Consider the following 18,169-nt stretch of genomic DNA (forward strand, 5'->3'; position numbering starts at 1 on the left):
AAATTCTCCCCTGGCCTTTTTGGGAGTCACTTGGACTCCTTCGGTCTTTCCAGATCCTCCTGACTTCTGCCGAGCCCCTCCTTCCCATAAACAATCTCAACTCTCAGGACCAGGCCAAGCTGGAGAAAGAGCTCACCACCTGGGCTGTCTAGGCGGAGCCCTGGAATGGAGTGGCAGGTCTGGGCGTCAGGTCAGACATTTCCGGGTCACCAGGTGAGCCACTTTTATGATAGGAATGTGGCCCTTAGGAACACAACACCAGCCTTTTGAAGTAGCACTGCTGTGACTTGAGAGAGGATGCGATTAGGGAAACAATTTTCAGTTTAAAGGCTGTTGTCTTAGTAAGTAGATGATCTTGGAAGAAACAGATGCTTTGGACAGCTTGTTAGTTTCTCGTAGATGGCCTTTCTGAACTCGTTTTCCTCTTTTTGGGTCTGTTAGAATTTGAGACATGGACTTTTGTGGAGGCTCTCATATGTGCTACATAAGAACATTTGAATCCTTCTGTTTTCTGAACAAAGAGGGGCTCTGTTTTCAAAGATATTGATAATCCTTTGCTTTACTTTTTCCTCTTGTGTTTTATAATCTTTCTCATATGTCCAAAGTTTGTATTATTTTACCAGAGTTCTAATATTAGCTAGAAATAGTAAAATATCCTCAGTTACAAACTTGGCCCCTGTGTATCTGTTGGGTCAGCTTTGATTGAACTCTTAGCTGAAGTTCAGTTCTGTCCCTAGTGATTCCCATTATGTCTTCTTAGATACTGTGTATATCCTGGTCTCTATATCAGGTGTGAAAGAGGTTGCGCTATAAATAAAGGGCACATTTATATCATCATGTTGTCTTGCTACCATGTATCTTCATAGATGGCCAAGACTAAGGCCATTAAAAAATTTTTTTAAGTTATTATTTTCTTTAGAGGTGACGTCTTGCCCTGTCACCTAGGCTGGAAGGGCAGTGGCACAATTATAGCTCACTGTAGCCTCCTGGGCTCAAGCTGTCCTCCAGCCTCAGCTTCCCATATAGTAGCGCACATTACTATAGGCGCACGTTACTGTCCCAGCCAATTTTTTATTTTTGTTTTTTGTAGAGATGGGGTCTCACTCTGTTGCCCAGGCTGACCCTGAACTCCTGGCCTCAAGTGATCCTCCCACCTTGGCCTCCCAAAGTGCTGGGATTACAAGTGTGAGCTACCACATCCAGCCAGTGAGGGCATTTTTGTAATTTCGTCTCTAAACAGTGGATGCACACATGCTCTGGCCTGGTGTTTTTTCACACTGTGAGTGGTGACTTGGTAGGTAGTCAAGTCAGTATAATTAGTCATGACTAGCGTCTTGAAGAAAAGAAAATAGAATACGAACAGAAAATATCAGAGTGAATCACTCAAAGTAAGGATAAGAAATTTTTGTAAGACCTTTTTTACGTTTCATGAGTGTGCGTGTCCTGATACGAAATATGTTTCTTCCTGTGGATCTCAAAAAAGTTTCAAAACCTCTAGCATCCGCTCACGCCCCAGTTTAATCTCTTGCCATCTTTTACCCCAGGATTCAGGCATGTTGATTGACTGGACATTCTTAGACCCTGCTTCCCGAACCCCAGACCCTGCTCTTTATTCTGGGGCTGCCTGACCCTGCCCCCTTTTGCGTGGGTAACTACTGTTTGTTTGTTTTTTAAATTTTTTTCTAGTCCTGTGGCATCACAGTGGATAACTACTGTTATCTCCAAAATTAAAGTAGATGCCACCTCCCACAATAGCCTGCGCTGATCATGAAGGTCTCCTCACTGTGTTCGTTTAAGTCTCCCTGTGTTCTCAGTTTTGTGGGTGTACTAGGCATGGCAATTTTTTTTTTTTTTTTTTTTGTGGTGAAGTCAGGAAGAGAAAGAATAAAGAAGGACTCATATTAGTAAATACATTGCCGGTAAATCAAATACAAGTAGGCCAGATTATAAGCTCACACTTATAATACCAGCACTTTGGGAGGCCCAGGTGGGTTGATTGCTTGAGGCCAGGCATTTAAGACCAGCCCATGCAACATAGTGATACTCTATCCCTACAAAAAAATAGAAAGAAAAATTAGCTGGGTGTGGTGGCACGTGCCTGTGGTCCCAGCTACCCAGGAGTTTGGGGCAGGAGGTTTAGGAGGTCAAGATTACAGCGAGCTATGACTGTGTCACTGTACTATAGCCTGGGCGACAGAGCAAGACTCTGTCACAAATAAATGATAAATATATATAAAATTCAGGTACCTTGTAAGTTATTCTTCAAAAGGGCATTAAAAGAGAACACATTTTCCTGATTGTGTATGGGATACCTATTCACTGTAGACAATTTAGAAAATAAAGAAGAAAATAAATATGACTCATAGTTCTACCACTCAGAGCTAAGGGTTGGCATTTTGATACTGTTTCTTTCCAGTTTTTCTTCTGTGCAGATTTTTGTTTTACAGAGCTGATTGCATGTATAATATTACCACCAGCTTTTTTTTTTTTTTTACATAACAACAAAAGATAAGTATATACCCCAAAAGCTAAATTTTAAGGGACACAATAAACTCTTATTTTTAATTATGGTAATTCTCTCTGTTGCTAGAGTGCTGGAGTGCCAGGCTGGAGTGCAGTAGCACAGCCTCAACTCACTGCAGCTTCGGCTGCCTGGGCTCAAGAGATTCTGTCATGTCCGCTTCCCAAGTAGCTAGGACCCACAGACCTACACTATCACACCCAGCTAGTTTTTTTTTTTTTTTTTTTAATTATTTGTAGACAAGGTCTTGCTGTGTTGCCCGGGCTGGTCTCAAACTATTGGGCTCAAGCATTCCTCCCGCCTCAGCTTTCCAAAATGCTGAGATTACAGGTGTGAGCTGTGTTTGCTTAAAATAAGCATTACGGGCTGGGCGTTGTGGCTCAAGGCTGTAATCCCACATTTAGGGAGGCCAAGGCGGGTAGATCACTTGAACTCAGGAGGTCAAGGGTAGCCTGTGCAACATGGTGAAATCCCGTCTGTACTAAAAATACAAAAAAAAAAAAAAAAAAAAAAAAAACGTAGCCCAGCCCCAGTATGGTGGCACAAGCCTGTAGTCGTAGTCTCAGCTACTTGGGAGACTGAGGTGGGATGATTGCCTGAGCCGGGGAAGTCAAGGCTGCAGTGAGCTGTGATGATGGCGTTGCACTCCAGCCAGGGCGACTTAAGTGAGACCCTGTCTAAAACAAACAAAAAAACAGCATTATGGCCAAGTGCAGGGGCTCACACCTATAATCCCAGTGCTTTGGAAGGACAAGGCAAGAGGATTGCTTGAAGCTAGGAGTTCAAGACCAGCCTGGGTAACAGCAAGACCCTGTCTCTACAAAAAATGTTTTTGAAAAGTTAGCTGGGCATGGTGGTTGTCATCCCAGCACTTTGGGAAGCTGAGACAGGAGGATCACTTGAGTCCAGGAGTTTGAGATTATAGAGAGCTATGATAGAGCCACTGTACTTCAGCCTGGGTGACAGAGTGAGACCCTGTCTTTAAAATTAAAAATAAAAAAAGCATTAGATTATCTCTTGCTGGGATATTATATGTGATAAATTTTCTAGTAATCAGGGTGAGGATTTCAGTAATGCTGTCTTGCCAGTAAGGAGAAACACAGGGAATAAGTCCCAGAATAGTGTAACAAGATGTCATAATTAATAGTAGCTAATATTTATGGGAACGTACAACACATCAGGAGCTGCACTCAGTATTTCACACGTGGTATTTGTTTAGTGTCTTTCAGTCCCTGGGTGCCAGAATTAAGAGCCCGGTATTCAGAGCATGGGTTCTGGAGCCAGAGGGGCCTGAGTTTAAGGCTCTTTGCTGCCACTCCCTAATTGTATGGACCTGGACTAGTTACTTACCCTCTCTAACCTCAGTTTCCCCAGCTGTGAAATAGGGTTAATAAAACATTTACATCACAAGATTGTTTTGAGGATTAAATACATTGCTGTGAATTAGTACTTTGCATGATGTCTGGCCCATGGTAAGTGTCCGATAAACATGAGTGTAGAAGGATAATTTAGTTTTGGATTAAAGATTTTGATGTTAGGGAATTTTCTGTCTTTGATCTTGCATATATGTAATCATTTGCCCAACCAGTCATTTCATATGGGAGGAAGTCGTGACCCAGGTTAGTTTGGGGTTGGGGAGAAGCAGATTAGGAGCTACAGATCTTCACGTGGTGGCCCAGTGCTCTGTTTGTCTGACTTGTTACTTGCAGAGAAAGAGGACTACAAGGTAGAGGTCTGCAAACATCATCAATAAAGGGCCGAATAGTTAATATTTTAGGCTTCGTAGGCCACATATGGCTCTTTCAGCTACTCAGCTCTGCCATGGTACCATGTGAAAGCAGCCACAGACAAAAGACAAATGAATGCTGTGCTCCGATAAAACTTTATTCATGGACACTGCATTTGAATTTCAGATCATTTTCATGTATCTTGAAATACTACTTTTCATTTTTCTCTCATCCGTTTAAACATGTAAAACCATTCTTAGCTTAAACGTCATACCAAAACAAGCATTTGCCTTCATGGACGAGCCTTTGGACTGACCTTGCCTTTTGCGGAGGTGGCATGACCAGGGTAACCTTTTTTTTTTTTTTTAATTCCAAGGACAGAGATCATTTTCTTCCATTTTTCCCAAGGTCTCCCCAAACTGACATTGGAAGCAGTTTGTCCTGAGATGAAGGGGTTTTAGGGACCTTGCTTTCTTTCTCTATTTTTTACCCAGTGAAGACAGTTGGCAAAGAGCTTGTCAGTTGAAATTTCAAACCCTGCTCCCTGGGATTTTTATGTTATATGGTGGAGACTAAATAAAATTAACCAGTGGGTATGGGCCCTCAAGATGTAAAAGTAAACCAAGTTTGCTGAAAGGCACTGAGAAGTATAAGCAAAGAAAAAAATGGATTAGAAAGGCACACTGTTAATAAACAGAACCCTCTTGTCAGAAAACACACAGGCTACTGTTTTTAAAGAGTCCGCTATTCCTGCAGCTGAAGTCAAGACATGTTTCAAATTCTTTAGGTTTTTTCTATTTCTTTTTTGGATTGGATAGGGGAAGTAATGGGGAAGAGGTGGTGTTAGAGAGAGGAGGGATGGAAATGTGTTCAGAGTCGTTGCTGTTAGTTTTTTCTGTAAAGGTATATGTGCAAACAGAATTAATTGAACTTGATTTCAATAAATCCAAGAGTATAAGTAGGCAGGAAGGAACTTATTCGTTACATTGGAAACTATTGGGCATTGTTATGCTCACAATATGACTTTCTTTCCAAGGATTATAGCCTCTCTTTTTATTTTCAAGAGCAGTGGGCTTTTAGGCCGGGCTTGGTGGCTCATACCTGTAATCCCAACACTTTGAGAGGCTGAGGCGGGCAGATCACCTTAGGTCAGGAGTTCAAGACCAGCCTGGCCAACATGGTGAAACTCCATCTCTACTAAAAATACATAAATTAGCCGGGCATGGTGGTGGGCGCCTGTAATCCCAGCTACTCGGGAGGCTGAGGCAGGAGAATTGCCCGAACCTAGGAGGTGAAGGTTGCAGTGAGCCAAGAGATCAGGCCATTGTACTCCAGCCTGGGCAACAAGAGTGAAATTCCATCTCAAAAAAAAGAAAAAAGAAAGAAACAAAAAGCAGTGGACTTTTGTGGAATGACGCCAATGGAGATGTGGTTCAGAAGGCCTATTCTGAGCTAATCACCTACCTCATTTATGGGTGTTGGAATCCACAAAGCCGGAGGTTGAGGGGGAGCCTATGTTAGCCCAACAGAGTACAGCTGTTTTCTATCACCCCAAGAATCGAAAACGATGGCCTTAACTCTTGGATACCATCCCACAGACTCCTCCTGTTTTGTTTTTCAACAGAAAACATCCTGTTTCATCATGCATGTTTAATAGAATAATTCAAATACGCCTCATAGAAATAATTAATACTTTTTCTTACCCTGAGAATAGCCAGAGATGATGACACTGTTTTTTCATACCCCTTAATTTTCATAAATTAAGAAGATTAATGCTCCCTGCATGTTCTTAGACAGATGTGAGAAAGATATATGTATATAGTAAAGTATTATTTTCCATGATTCTCTCTTGATCAAATAATTCTCTTCCTCTTCTTTCGTTTTGAGAGCTCTAAGATTGCTTGTAATTATCTGCTTTTGGGGGAAGCGAGAGAATATTGTTTTTTATATATTTACTGAAATCCACAAAGTAGGAAAATATTCTTTATAGAGTCCGGTAACAATTCCTAATTTCATCAGATAGTCCGGAGCAATGGCTCCCAAACATTTTTTGACCTTGAACTTCAGTAAGATGTATTTTTCTTGATAACCCAGAACATAAAAATACACACACACACATGACCAGAGGGGAACACGGAAGTTCACTTTAGACTCAGATTTCTTCCAAAATCTACCATTAAGCTTTGGATAACTGGCCCAATGGTGGAATGCCTACTTTATTTGGCACACCAAGACTTCTGCCTGAGCAAGGATTATAGATTGCATAGGTGACACTCTTGCCTAATCACTTTAGCAGCATCAGTAATGCAAACAAGGCATGACATGTGGATTTACTGTTACCTTAATATTGACTTTGAAGGTTGGGCCTGGTGGTTCATACCTGTAATCTCTACACTTTGGGAGACCAAGATGGAAAGATTACTTGAAGCCACGAGTTTGAGATCAGCTTGGGCAACATGACTCCCGTGTCTACAAAAAATTAGCTGGGTGTGGTGGTGCATACCTGTAATCCCAGCTACTTAGGAGGCTGAGGCAGGAGGATCTCTTGCGCCTAAGAGGTCGAAGCTGCAGTGAGCTATGATTTCACCACTGCACTCCAACCCGGATGACAGAGTGAGACCCTGTCTCTCAAAAAAAAAAAAAAAAAAAAAAAAAAGAAAGAAAAGTTTGCTTTGAAAACAGGTAAGTTCTCTAAATGTAACTTATTTACAATGTATGCTTTATATATTGGTCTGATTTGCCTTTTGTGGAGGTGGCATGACCAGGGTAACTTTTTTTTTTTTTTTTAATTCCCAGGACTGAAATCATTTTCTTCCATTTTTCGCCAAGAAAATTTTCAATATTAATAAATTGAAATTCTCTCAGTTAGTTGAATGTATAAATGATTGTTCATTATTGGAGATGTAAACTATTGTAATAATGATAATGAGTCTGAATTTTAAGTATGAAAATTATTATGTAAAGAGTAAACATTACAGGTATAGATTGAGAATTAATGTTGAGAGAGTGTGATTGCTAGTAATTTTGGAATCCATTGTATTCTTTGTGGGATTACTGTCGGTGACTTTATATCATCATCACTAAGCAAATCTTCAGGCCCAGGAGATGAAGAGGTTAAGTCTTGACCTCAGTTGGTTCCTATTAGGGAGGAAGGATAGTTTACTAATGTACCGGCAGCGTCACTGCCGGCAGTGGAGACTGGCAGAGCTAGCGCAAAAGCATCTTGCTTTTTCTACAGATCTCATTTTAGAGGATTTGTTCAGTTTTACAAAAGTCCCATCAGGCTGCAGTTAATAGTACCAAGGAATTACCATTTTTGTCCTTTTATATCAGACTTTCAAAGTGAGTCTACCGGAGTTTTAGTCATAAGAGTGTAATTTTAATTATTTTTTTGGATAAAATTTCAGGTTTATTTATTTTTTTGGTGGAGTCTCACTCTCTTACCCAGGCTAGAGTGCAATCTTGGCTCACTGCAGCCTCCACCTCCTGGGTTCAAGCGATACTCCTGCCTCAGCCTGCCAAGTAGCTGGGATTACAGGTGTCCACCACCACGCCCGGCTAGTTTTTGTGTTTTTAGTAGAGATGGGGTTTCACTGTGTTGGCCAGCTGTTCTCCAACTCCCGATCTCAAGTGATCTGCCGGCCTCCACCTCCCAAAGTGCTGGGATTACAGGCGTGAGCCGCCACGCCCGGCCAGGTTTCAGATTTATTCTTGTATCCCAGTTGTTCATTCCATTAAAGCCACATTTGGCTTTGGCAAATATTTATTTTAGCATTTGATCATTTGGCATTAGGCCAAAAAATGTGTATTTGGTAAATTTATTAATTAAATATTCATCCACCTGTCCATTCCCAATAAAACAAAATTTTACAAAACCATGATTTCTTCTATTATGTATAGTGTACACTGGTCTTTCTGACCCATTTAATTGTCTTAAAGTCAACTAAATTAGTTTCTCAATCTACTAATAGACCATGACCTTCAGTTGAAAAGTGTTGAGGTGACTCACTGTGTTGTGGGATTAGTGAAACAGTGAGGAGGGGTTATTTTTGTATGCAATATTTTCGTCCTACGGAAGATGACCGGAAGGGATTTCTAGTTATGTTCCACTCCCAAAAATGCAACTTAAGGTTTCAAGGCATGTTAAGACTAGTAAAAATAAATTAATGGTACCACCAAACAATTTTCTATAGTGGCTGTACTAGTTTACGCTCCCACTAGCAGTATCTGAGAATTCTATTTGTTCTATAATGCTTAGCAATGCTGGTATTGTTTTTAAATTAATGGACTATTTTTTTTTAAGGCAGTTTTAGTTTCACAGCAAAATTGAGTAGTAGGTACAGAGATTTCTCATATACCCCTCCTGCCCCACGTGTGTAGCCCCTCCATCATCAACATCCCTCACCAGAGATAACATTCTTAAAAAGACATTTGTTAGAATTGCTGAATCTTCACTGACACATCCATGCATCATCATCATTCAGAATCCATAGTTTACGTTAAGGTTTGCTCTTGTTGATGTGGTTTCCATGGGTTTGGACAAATGCGTAATGACAGTGATACTCTAATAAGCCATTAGAGTATCATACAGAGTAGTTTCACTGCCCTAAACGTCCACTGTGCACTTCCTGTTCAACTGAACCTCCCCCAACCCTTGGCAACACTGATCTTTTTACTGTTTCCATAGTTTTGCCTTTTCCAGAATGTCATATAGTTGGAATCATATAGTACATAGCCTTTTCATGTTGACTTTTCTCTTTGTAATATGCATTTTAGTTTCCTCCATGTCTTTTCATGCCTTGATAGCTCATTTCTCTTTAGTGCTAAATAATATTCCATTGTCTGAATACACCACAGTTGATTTATCCCATTGTCAGTATTTTTCACTTTGGCCATCAGAGTGGGTATGTAGTAGTTATAGCCATTGTAAATGAAGCCCATCTAAATGTCTCACGCTTCTTAACATTCTTAAAACGACATAAGTGAAATAATCCATCTATTACAGATGGCCAGGGGCTGATATTTTAAGTAGTCATTTGTCTTGTTGTTTATTGTATGTCTGTCTCTTATAGTGAGCAGTTTCTTTCTTTCTTTTTCTTTTTTTTGAGACAGCGTTTCACTGTCATCCAGGCTGGAGTGCAATGGTGTGATCATGGCTCACTGCAGCCTTGACCTGCTGGGCTCAAGTAGTCCTCCCACTTTAGCTTCCTGAATAGCTGGGACTATGGGTGTGTACCACCTGCCACCACACCTGGCTAATTTTTAAAATTTTTTGTAGAGCTGGGGTCTCATTGTGTTACCCATGCTGGTCTTGAACTCTTGGGCTCAAGCAGTCCTCCACTTTGGCCTCCCAAAGTGCTGGGATTACAGGTGTGAGCCACCGTGCCCGGCACCAACCCCTTTTTAGTGATGTCTGAGTGGCTTTCTTTAGAGTCTTCTCCAGTTCTTCACCAACGGGGAATAAAATAGGTTAGAAATTCTTTGTTCAAATTTGTAAGCTCCCAGCCCCTCTAAGTGCTGTTTCAGGGCCTCAAAAATGAGCTGACTCATACTCTGTTTGCATAACTTAGAGCAGAAATTTCACCTAGTTACCCTTTGCCTGTAGAATATCCTGTTGCAGAATGCTTCTCTCTGCCTTTACCATGCCTCTGCCACCATGGACAGGGATTCGTTTATGGAAGCCTAGGGTCATCCCAACTCTAGAGGAAAATACAGTGTTTGGCTGATGACTAGTGGACTCACCCTTCTCTTCAGGGACGCAGTGGGGTTGGACAGAACAGAGAAGGGTGGGACTGGCAAGGTGAGGAACCGGTGAAGTGAGTCAGCAGGTGCACCACTGCTGTTGCTGTAATGGGAGTTTGCTGATCTTGCTTACATGAGGAGACCAGCGCTGCATAGATCCTTAGTGCTAATACATGCTGGTTCATGCAAGATTCACCTAAAGCCTCAGTCAAAAGATTGGACCTCTTTTTAACCTTAATTCAGTTGAATTCCAGGGTAATTTCAGGGTATTCATAGAGTCTTCTGAGCTCCACTTTTCCTCTTTGTTATATGTCACTAGACTTTGATGAGAAAATGATCAAGCTTGAGGGAGCCTGAGGAAAGCATCTAACTTAGCCTCCTTGCATATACAAGAACAAGTAAATTTGGAATTGATCAGTGCTTCCTTCCTCTTGGTGATCTATTAAGATGTTTACTGCTTTTTTTTTTTTTTTGAGATGGAGTTTCTCCCTGTTGCCCAGGTTGGAGTACAATGGCGCGATCTCAGCTTGCTACAACCTCCGCCTCCTGGGTTTAAGTGATTCTTCTGCCTCAGTCTCCTGAGTATCTGGGATTACAGGCGCGCACCACCACGCCCAGCTAATTTTTTGTATCTTTAGTAGAGACGGAGTTTCACCATGTTGGCCAGGCTGGTCTCAAACTCCTGACCTTGTGATCTGCCCGCCTAGGCCTCCCAAAGTGCTGGGATTACAGGCATGAGCCACTGCGCCCAGCCTATTGCTTTTTCTTCACCTAAACCCATTGAATTTCACCTAAACCCATTTAGTTGGCATGGGATCTTGTTTCCAAAATTAGCCATAACACTTTTTTTTTTTTAAAAAAGATGTTTTCAGGGAAGATAATATAGAAACACAGAGTACTCATTTCTTCCCCTCGGCACATAAATGTATAGACCTATAGAACATTGCTCAAAATTGAAATAAATATGATGTAAAATGATCAATGAATTCAGTATTATTGTTTTGAGAGGAATAATATCCAGGGTTGTTAAACAGTAATCATAAAAGTCATCTGTGTTTCTTCTTTATGCATTTCTTTTATATTCTGAGGCTATTTCTATTGCCTTCTTTCATTACCACTTGACTCAATTTTGAGGACGGAATAAATTAATCCCAGAACTTTTATAATGTATGGATGAAAAGGGACAAGAGGCTAATGTCCCAACATTAAGCAATAAATAAGTTTGTGTATGTGAAAGTGTTTTCTACAACAGATAGAATATTCATTTGCAAAATAGTCTAAGGAGTTGCCTGCTGTTCACTGTTTAGTATAAATCAAAATGCAAATAAATCTCACTTTCAGTTGTGGACATTTTAAGTAAGATGATCGTGAAAGATACAATTACAAAAATCAGTGGTTTAGTCACACTGCACATAGTTGTTTTCAGGTTCTATACTTTTTATTGAAGTTCACCTAAACCCATTTAGTTGACATGGGATCTTGTTTCCAAAATTAGCCATAACACATCTCATCGCTGCCTTCCTTCAGAGGAACAAGAAAGTTCTATTGTTATTGATTTTGGTCACAAGTGGACTGCTTCCTTGTATAACTTCTCTTTGGAAAGTTTGGAGTAATCAAGATAACTAATCTCTGCTTTCAGGGAGACAATCTAGTCAGCAGAAAATACTGTATTTCTCCTGGCAGCTCCTCCTTCCGCTTGGTGTTTCCTTTCTTCAGTCTATATGAGTGAAAAACAAACTCCAGACCCAAAACAGTTTCCACTTTTGTGTGTGCGTATTAAGCTCCTCTTAGTAGAGCAGGAGAGATGTGGCCCTGGAATTCTGCTGGTGAAAAGACTGTTTTCTTGTAACAGGGATCTGAGCTGCTCTTCTATGTTTAGATGTTTAGAAGGAGAATGATTCCTCCTCCCAATCCCAAATCACACTGTTACTGTTTTCATTGATTATAAAGATAATACACACTTGGCGTAATGAATGTAAACAGTAAATGTCAAGTAGAATATGATGCCCCCACAATTGGTGTTCTCATTCAATGACTGTGTGTTTTGTTGACATAAACAGGATGGTACTTGCCCACTGTTCTAAACCTGCTTTTTTGTGTGTAGATTATTTTCTATGTCAGTGTCTGTGGTTCTGTCTGCAGCATTTTTTTTTCTCTCTCTCTTTTTTTTTTTTGATATAGAGTCTTGCTCTGTTGCCCAAGCTGGAGTGCAGTGGTGCAGTCTTGCCTACTGCAACCTCCGCCTTCTGGGTTCAAGCCATCCTCCCACCTCAGCCTCCCCAGTAGCTGGTATTACAAGTGCATATCACCATGCCCGGCTAATTTTTGTATCCCTTGCTATGTTGCCCAGGCTAGGCAACGCTTTTTGTTAATTGACAAGTAAAAATTGTATACATTTATGGTATACAACATAATGTTTTGATATGCATACATTGTGGAATGACTAAATCAAGCTAATTAACGTGTGTTACCTTGCATTGTTTTTTGTGGTGAGAACACTTCAGATCTACTCTCAGCATTTTCAAGTATGTTATAGATTGTTACTAACTAGTCACCATCATGTAGACTAGATCTCTTGAACTTGTTCCTGCTGTCTAACAGAAATTTGTGTTCTTTAACCAACATCCCCCCAAGTCTCCCTACCCACCAGCCTCTGGCAACCACCATATTACTGTCTGTTTCTATGAGTTCAGCGTTTTTAGATCCCACATATATGAGTGAAATCATGCAGTATTTGTCTCTCCATGCCTGGCTAATTCACATAACATAATGTTCTTCAGGTTCATCCATGTTGTCACAAATGACAGGATCTCTTTTAAGACTGAATAGCCTAGTGCGTGTGTGTGCGCGCGCGCGTATATCACATTTTAAAAATTCATTCTGCCATTGATGGACACGTAGGTTGACTTCCTATCTTGGTTATTATGAATAATGTGCAGGGTTCTTTTTAAAATGACTGTGTCTTGTGGACAAATCAGAGTTTATTTACATAATCCCCTTTTAATGGACATTAAGTCAATCCATTTTCTGATATTCTAAACCTGCAACATGGGGGAAATTAAAATAATATTAAAAATCAATTTCTCAGTCACATGGACCACTTTTCTCATGCCCAGAAGCTACATGTGACCAGCACAGATATAGAACTTTTCTGTTATTGTGTGAAGTTATGTCAGACAGTACTGTTGTAAACTACTGGTTTCAGACTTCTAAATTTTAATTTAATTTTTTTTTTTTTTTTTTTGAGACAGGGTCTCGCTCTGTCACTCAGGCTGGAGTGCAGTGGTGCAATCTCAGCTCACTGCAACCTCCACCTCCCGGGTTCAAGCGATTCTCTTGCCTCCCACCTCTTGAGTAGCTGGGAATACAGGTGTGCACCACCAAGCCTGGCTAATTTTTGTATTTTTAGTAGAGATGGAGTTTTGCCATGTTGGCCAGGCTGGTCTCAAACTCCTGGCCTCAAACAGTCCACCTGCCTTGGCCTCCCAAAGTGCTGGGATTACAGGCATGATCCACCATGCCTGGCCTCAGACTTTTTAAAATTCCTGCTTCCATCTATTCCTTTCTTCATGCTTCATTCATTACTTAATTCATTCATTAATTAATTACTGAGTGCCTCGTATGTGCCAGGCACTGTGGTAGGTACTCGGGTGTCTCATTCAAAAAACAACAAAAATACTTGTCTTCATAACGCTTACAGTTGATCCACAAAAGGTTTTTGAGTACTCAGTCTATATAAATGCATATGGATTTATAAGTTGTATGTATATTATTCTATGCTGTTATATCATAAAACATGTTCAAATAGGAATAGAAAAGAATAAGGATAAAAATGTAAATAATTTCTGAGGTAGTCTTCCCGTATCCCACCTTGGAGGCCACTGTTCTGCATGATTTTCTTGTCTTAGATAATCATCTGTAAAGGTTCTTCGAGTGTTGCAACTGAGCTTTTATTTATTATTATTGTTGTTATATTTTGAGGCAGAGTCTTGCTCTGTTGCCCAGGCTGGAGTGTGGTGGCGTGATCTCAGCTCACTGTAACCTCCAGCTCCTGGGTTCAGGCTATTCTGCCTCAGTCTCCTGAGTAGCTCGGACTATAGGTGCATGCCACCACGCCTGGCTAATTTTTATGTGTTTAGTAGAGATGGGGTTTCACCATGTTGACCAGACTGGTCTTGAACCCCTGACCTCAAGTGATCCACTTGTCTTGGCCTCCCAAAGCTTTTAAATAGCTATCAAATAGATAGCCCTTCTATTTTGATATCTGTTCTAAATCTATTTATTTTATTAAAAGAGGATCCCCCCCTCTTTTTTTTTTTTTGCTATCTATAGGCTTTTTTCCTATACTGTTTGAGTTTGTTAATTTACTTTGTACAGCTGACCTTCTGTATCCACTGGTTCCACATCCATGGATTCAACCGTGAATCAAATATATTCAGGAAAAACTACTAAAAAATAACAATACTGTTCAGGCGTGGTGGCTCATGCCTGTAATCCCAGCACTTTGGGAGTCTGAGGCAGGCGGATTGCTTAAAGTCAGGAGTTCGAGACCAGCCTGGCCAACATGGCGAAGCCCCGACTCTACTAAAAATATAAAAATTAGCTGGGTATGGTGGCAGGTGCCTGTAGTCCCAGTCACTCAGGAGGCTGAGGCAGGAGAATCTCTTGAACCTGGGAGGTGGAGGTTGCAGTGAGCCGAGATTGCGCCACTGCATTCCAGCCTGGGTGAAAGAGTGAGAATCTGTTTCAAATAATATAATAATAACACAACAATATGAATAAAAATTTCAGTATAACAACTATTTACATAGTATGTACATTGCATTAGGCGTAATAAGTAAAGATGATTTCAAGTATATGGGAGGATGTATATATGTGCAAATACTATGCCATTTTATATAAAGGTCTTGAACGTCCATGGATTTTGGTATCCATCGTGGTTCTAGAACCGGTGTCCTTGGATACTGAGGGATGATTATACTCATTTAGCAAACATTGATTAAGTTCTACTATATGCCAATTAGGTGCTGGGAAGTTGACCAAGTTAGAGTTCCTGCCCTCAAATGAGACAGGTAGCAAATCAGTGGTTATAGCCCAGAGTGTTATGGAAATGCAGTCTACAAGGAGAGAAAGGAGGAAGGATTGTTTGGCGGGAAGGAGGGCAACTCTCAGGCATGTGACCTCGTTGCCTCTTTTCTGTTTTGGGACTTAATGGACTCATAGGTTTCTCCAATGGGTCCTTTTTTTTCCTCCATGGTATTTTCTTTTCTTTTGGAAAATATAAAATTCCAACCCGCTGATTTAAGCATATCAAACCAGTGTAGATTATCACATTAAGGATTTGTTTATGTTAAGATGGTCATGTTTATATTTTTAAACTGAGATCTCAGGGTTGGAAGGACTCTGTATAGGACAGAACCGAAGCACAAATAATTATGTAGCTCTTGCTGTTAGAAGGAAGCAAAGTCATCTTTCAGAGGTGTGCGTCTGTTCGTACATTCACTTAAGAAATATTAAAAAATATCTCCTATGTGGAAAAGGCATTCAATTCTGAAACACAGTTCTCCCACAGGCTTTTTTTTCTTGGATAGAGATATTTCAGTCAATGTTTTTATAATGACAATAGTTGCTGCTGGTACTTATATAATTTTTCTATGTAGTCACATTGATATATATAGTGATGTATTTTTTAAATTTATTTTTTCATTGACAGATAATTGTACATATTCATGGGCTACATAGTGATGCTTTGATACATATAATGTATAGCGATCAGATCAGGGTAATTAGCATATTCATCATCTTAAACATTTATCATTTCTTAGTATTGGGAAATTTAATATCTTCCTGCTAGCTGTTTGAACTATATAATAATTGTTAGCTATGGCCATCTTACAGTGGTATAGAACACTGGAACTTATTCCTCCTATCTAAGTGTGATTTTATATCTTTTTTTTTTTTTTTGAGATGGAGTCTCGCTCTGTTGCCCAGGCTGGAGTGCAGTGGCCCGATCTCAGCTCACTGCAAGCTCCGCCTCCCAGGTTCACGCCATTCTCCTGCCTCAGCCTCCCGAGTAGCTGGGACTACAGGCGCCCGCCACCTCGCCCGGCTAATTTTTTGTATTTTTTAGTAGAGACGGGGTTTCACCGGGTTAGCCAGGATGGTCTCGATCTCCTGACCTCGGGATCTGCCCATCTCCCAAAGTGCTGGGATTACAGGCTTGAGCCACCGCGCCCGGCCGATTTTATATCCTTTAGCACATCTCTCCCTGTCCTTCCTTTCTCTCTAGCCTTTCCAGCCTCTAGTAGCCTCTATTCTACTTGATCACATGGGTTTTTAATTAGGGAATTCTGAAGGATATGATGAATAATGCTATTAAGAGCAAATTCAGGAATGAAAAATTCAGTTGTTGTTTTTTCTTCCTTTTTTAGGGCAAGTTAAAGTCTTCAGAGCCCTGTACACGTTTGAACCCAGAACTGTAAGTGTTCAGTTTTTAACTTTTGAAATTGACAGAAAAACCTAAGATGATTTTATTTAGACATTTCCTCTGGTGTGAATGGTCTGCGTTTTCTTTGATAAACCTAGGTAATTCTCAGGAATGGATGTTGGGTGCAGAGCTATGCAAGTTAAGTCCCGGCTGATTTGCATGTCTTCTGCATCTTGAGGTCATGTCTGTCTTGTAAAGCTTCTCCCCACATAGTGACACCACCTGCTTTCAAATTGACAAGTGACTTGCATATAAAGCATGGCGACCCTATCTTAGTCATCCTTCTGCTGAATCTCGTACTAACCTTCCTTCATTCTCCTCTTGACCTTCTACCTCAAAATAGCTCATAATGGTACCCACTGCTAGCCTTCCAGAACAATTTTTTATTTCTCTGCAGTGTGCATTTTCATTGTTATAGTTTCTGGTATCCATCCATTTATCTGTGGTTTATTAAGCATCTATTATATGCCAGACACTGGTCCAGGCCTTGGTACTAGTGCCGGGACAACAGAAAGGATGCTCTCATAGAGCTTGCATCCAGTGGAGAGAGACAGAGAGTAAGCAGACAAATGAATGTGACTGTCAAGGGCTAAGTACTCTGGAGAAAAATAAGGAGGGTGAGGGGCAAAGAAGTGAATGGAGAAAAGGGTGTTGTCTTCAATAGCAGGTTCAGAGATGGCCTTTCTATAAAGGTGGCATCGGGGGAGAGACTTGAAGGAAGTGAGGGAGCAACAAGTGCAAGCAGCATCCTTGGTGGATGCTAGAATAGAAAAAACAGGGAAGACAGCATGGCTTGGAAAGTTGTAAACACAGGAGAGGGTGGTGGGAGACTACTTCTGAGAGTTGGGGTGAACTAGAAGGGCAAAGCATTTAGGGCCTATGAATCTCATTTCGATTTTGCTCTGGGTAAGATTGGAGGTAGTAGATGGTTTTGATACAGGATGGTTTTGATACAGGAGTGACTAGATGGTGAAGCAGGGAGTTGAGACAGTTAGGAGGGAAAGGAAAGAAACCAAGAAGGTTTCTCGGGGAGAAGGGGTGTATGAGTCCATTTTTCCTCTGCTGATAAAGACATACCTGAGACTGGGTAATTTATAGAGAAAAAGAGGTTTAATGGACTCACAGTCATGGCGGAAGGCAAAGGCATGTCTTACATGGCAGCAGACAAGAGAGAATGAGAACCAAGTGCAAGGGGAAACCGCTTATAAAATCAACACATCTTGTGAGACTTATTCACTACCACGAGAACGGTATGGGGGAAACTGCTCCCATGATTCAGTTATCTCCCACCAGGTCCCTCCCACAACACACGGGGATTATGGGACCTACAATTCAAGGTGCGATTTGGGTGGTGACACAGCAAAACTGTATCAAGGAGAAACCTGCTATCCTTGACTTTTCTCTCATATATGCTAAGGACCAGAGCTTTCTCTCTGTGGCCAGTCAGCTTGCTGCCGGCTTCATCTGGGTTTGTCCCAGACCCCACTGTCCCCAAAGTTAGAGGCAACTCAGAAGGTCACACAGAGCAAGTGACACTGAACATCAGTTCGCTGCCATCAGGCCAGGGCCTGACTTCAAATCCCAAATCTGTCTTTTACTTACTGCATGAATGTTCTTACCTCACAGCCATTGATTCCTCATGTGAAAATAGGGATACCATTCTGCAGTGGCACCATGCCGTGAGCGTGGAGT

The 18,169-nt window shown here is 40.9% G+C and overlaps 1 protein-coding gene across 3 annotated transcripts in view; it reads left to right on the forward strand.

Annotated features, from left to right (window-relative positions):
- OSTF1 (osteoclast stimulating factor 1) overlaps nucleotides 1-18,169 on the forward strand; it is a 58,499-nt gene that overhangs the window by 12,899 nt on the left and 27,431 nt on the right. For 2 of the 3 annotated variants that reach the window (XM_065530715.1, XM_005581949.3), the window contains exon 2: nucleotides 16,422-16,468. The exons of the other annotated variant lie outside the window; for it this stretch is intronic. Coding sequence is in view for 1 of the 2 variants with exons in the window: in XM_005581949.3 (XP_005582006.1) it covers nucleotides 16,422-16,468 (47 nt within the window). In the remaining variant the exon portion in view is untranslated. The remainder of the gene's footprint in view (nucleotides 1-16,421; nucleotides 16,469-18,169) is intronic. 3 annotated transcript variants of the gene reach the window in all.

This window comes from Macaca fascicularis, chromosome 15 (genome assembly GCF_037993035.2).
Source record: "Macaca fascicularis isolate 582-1 chromosome 15, T2T-MFA8v1.1".
NCBI lineage: Eukaryota > Metazoa > Chordata > Mammalia > Primates > Cercopithecidae > Macaca > Macaca fascicularis.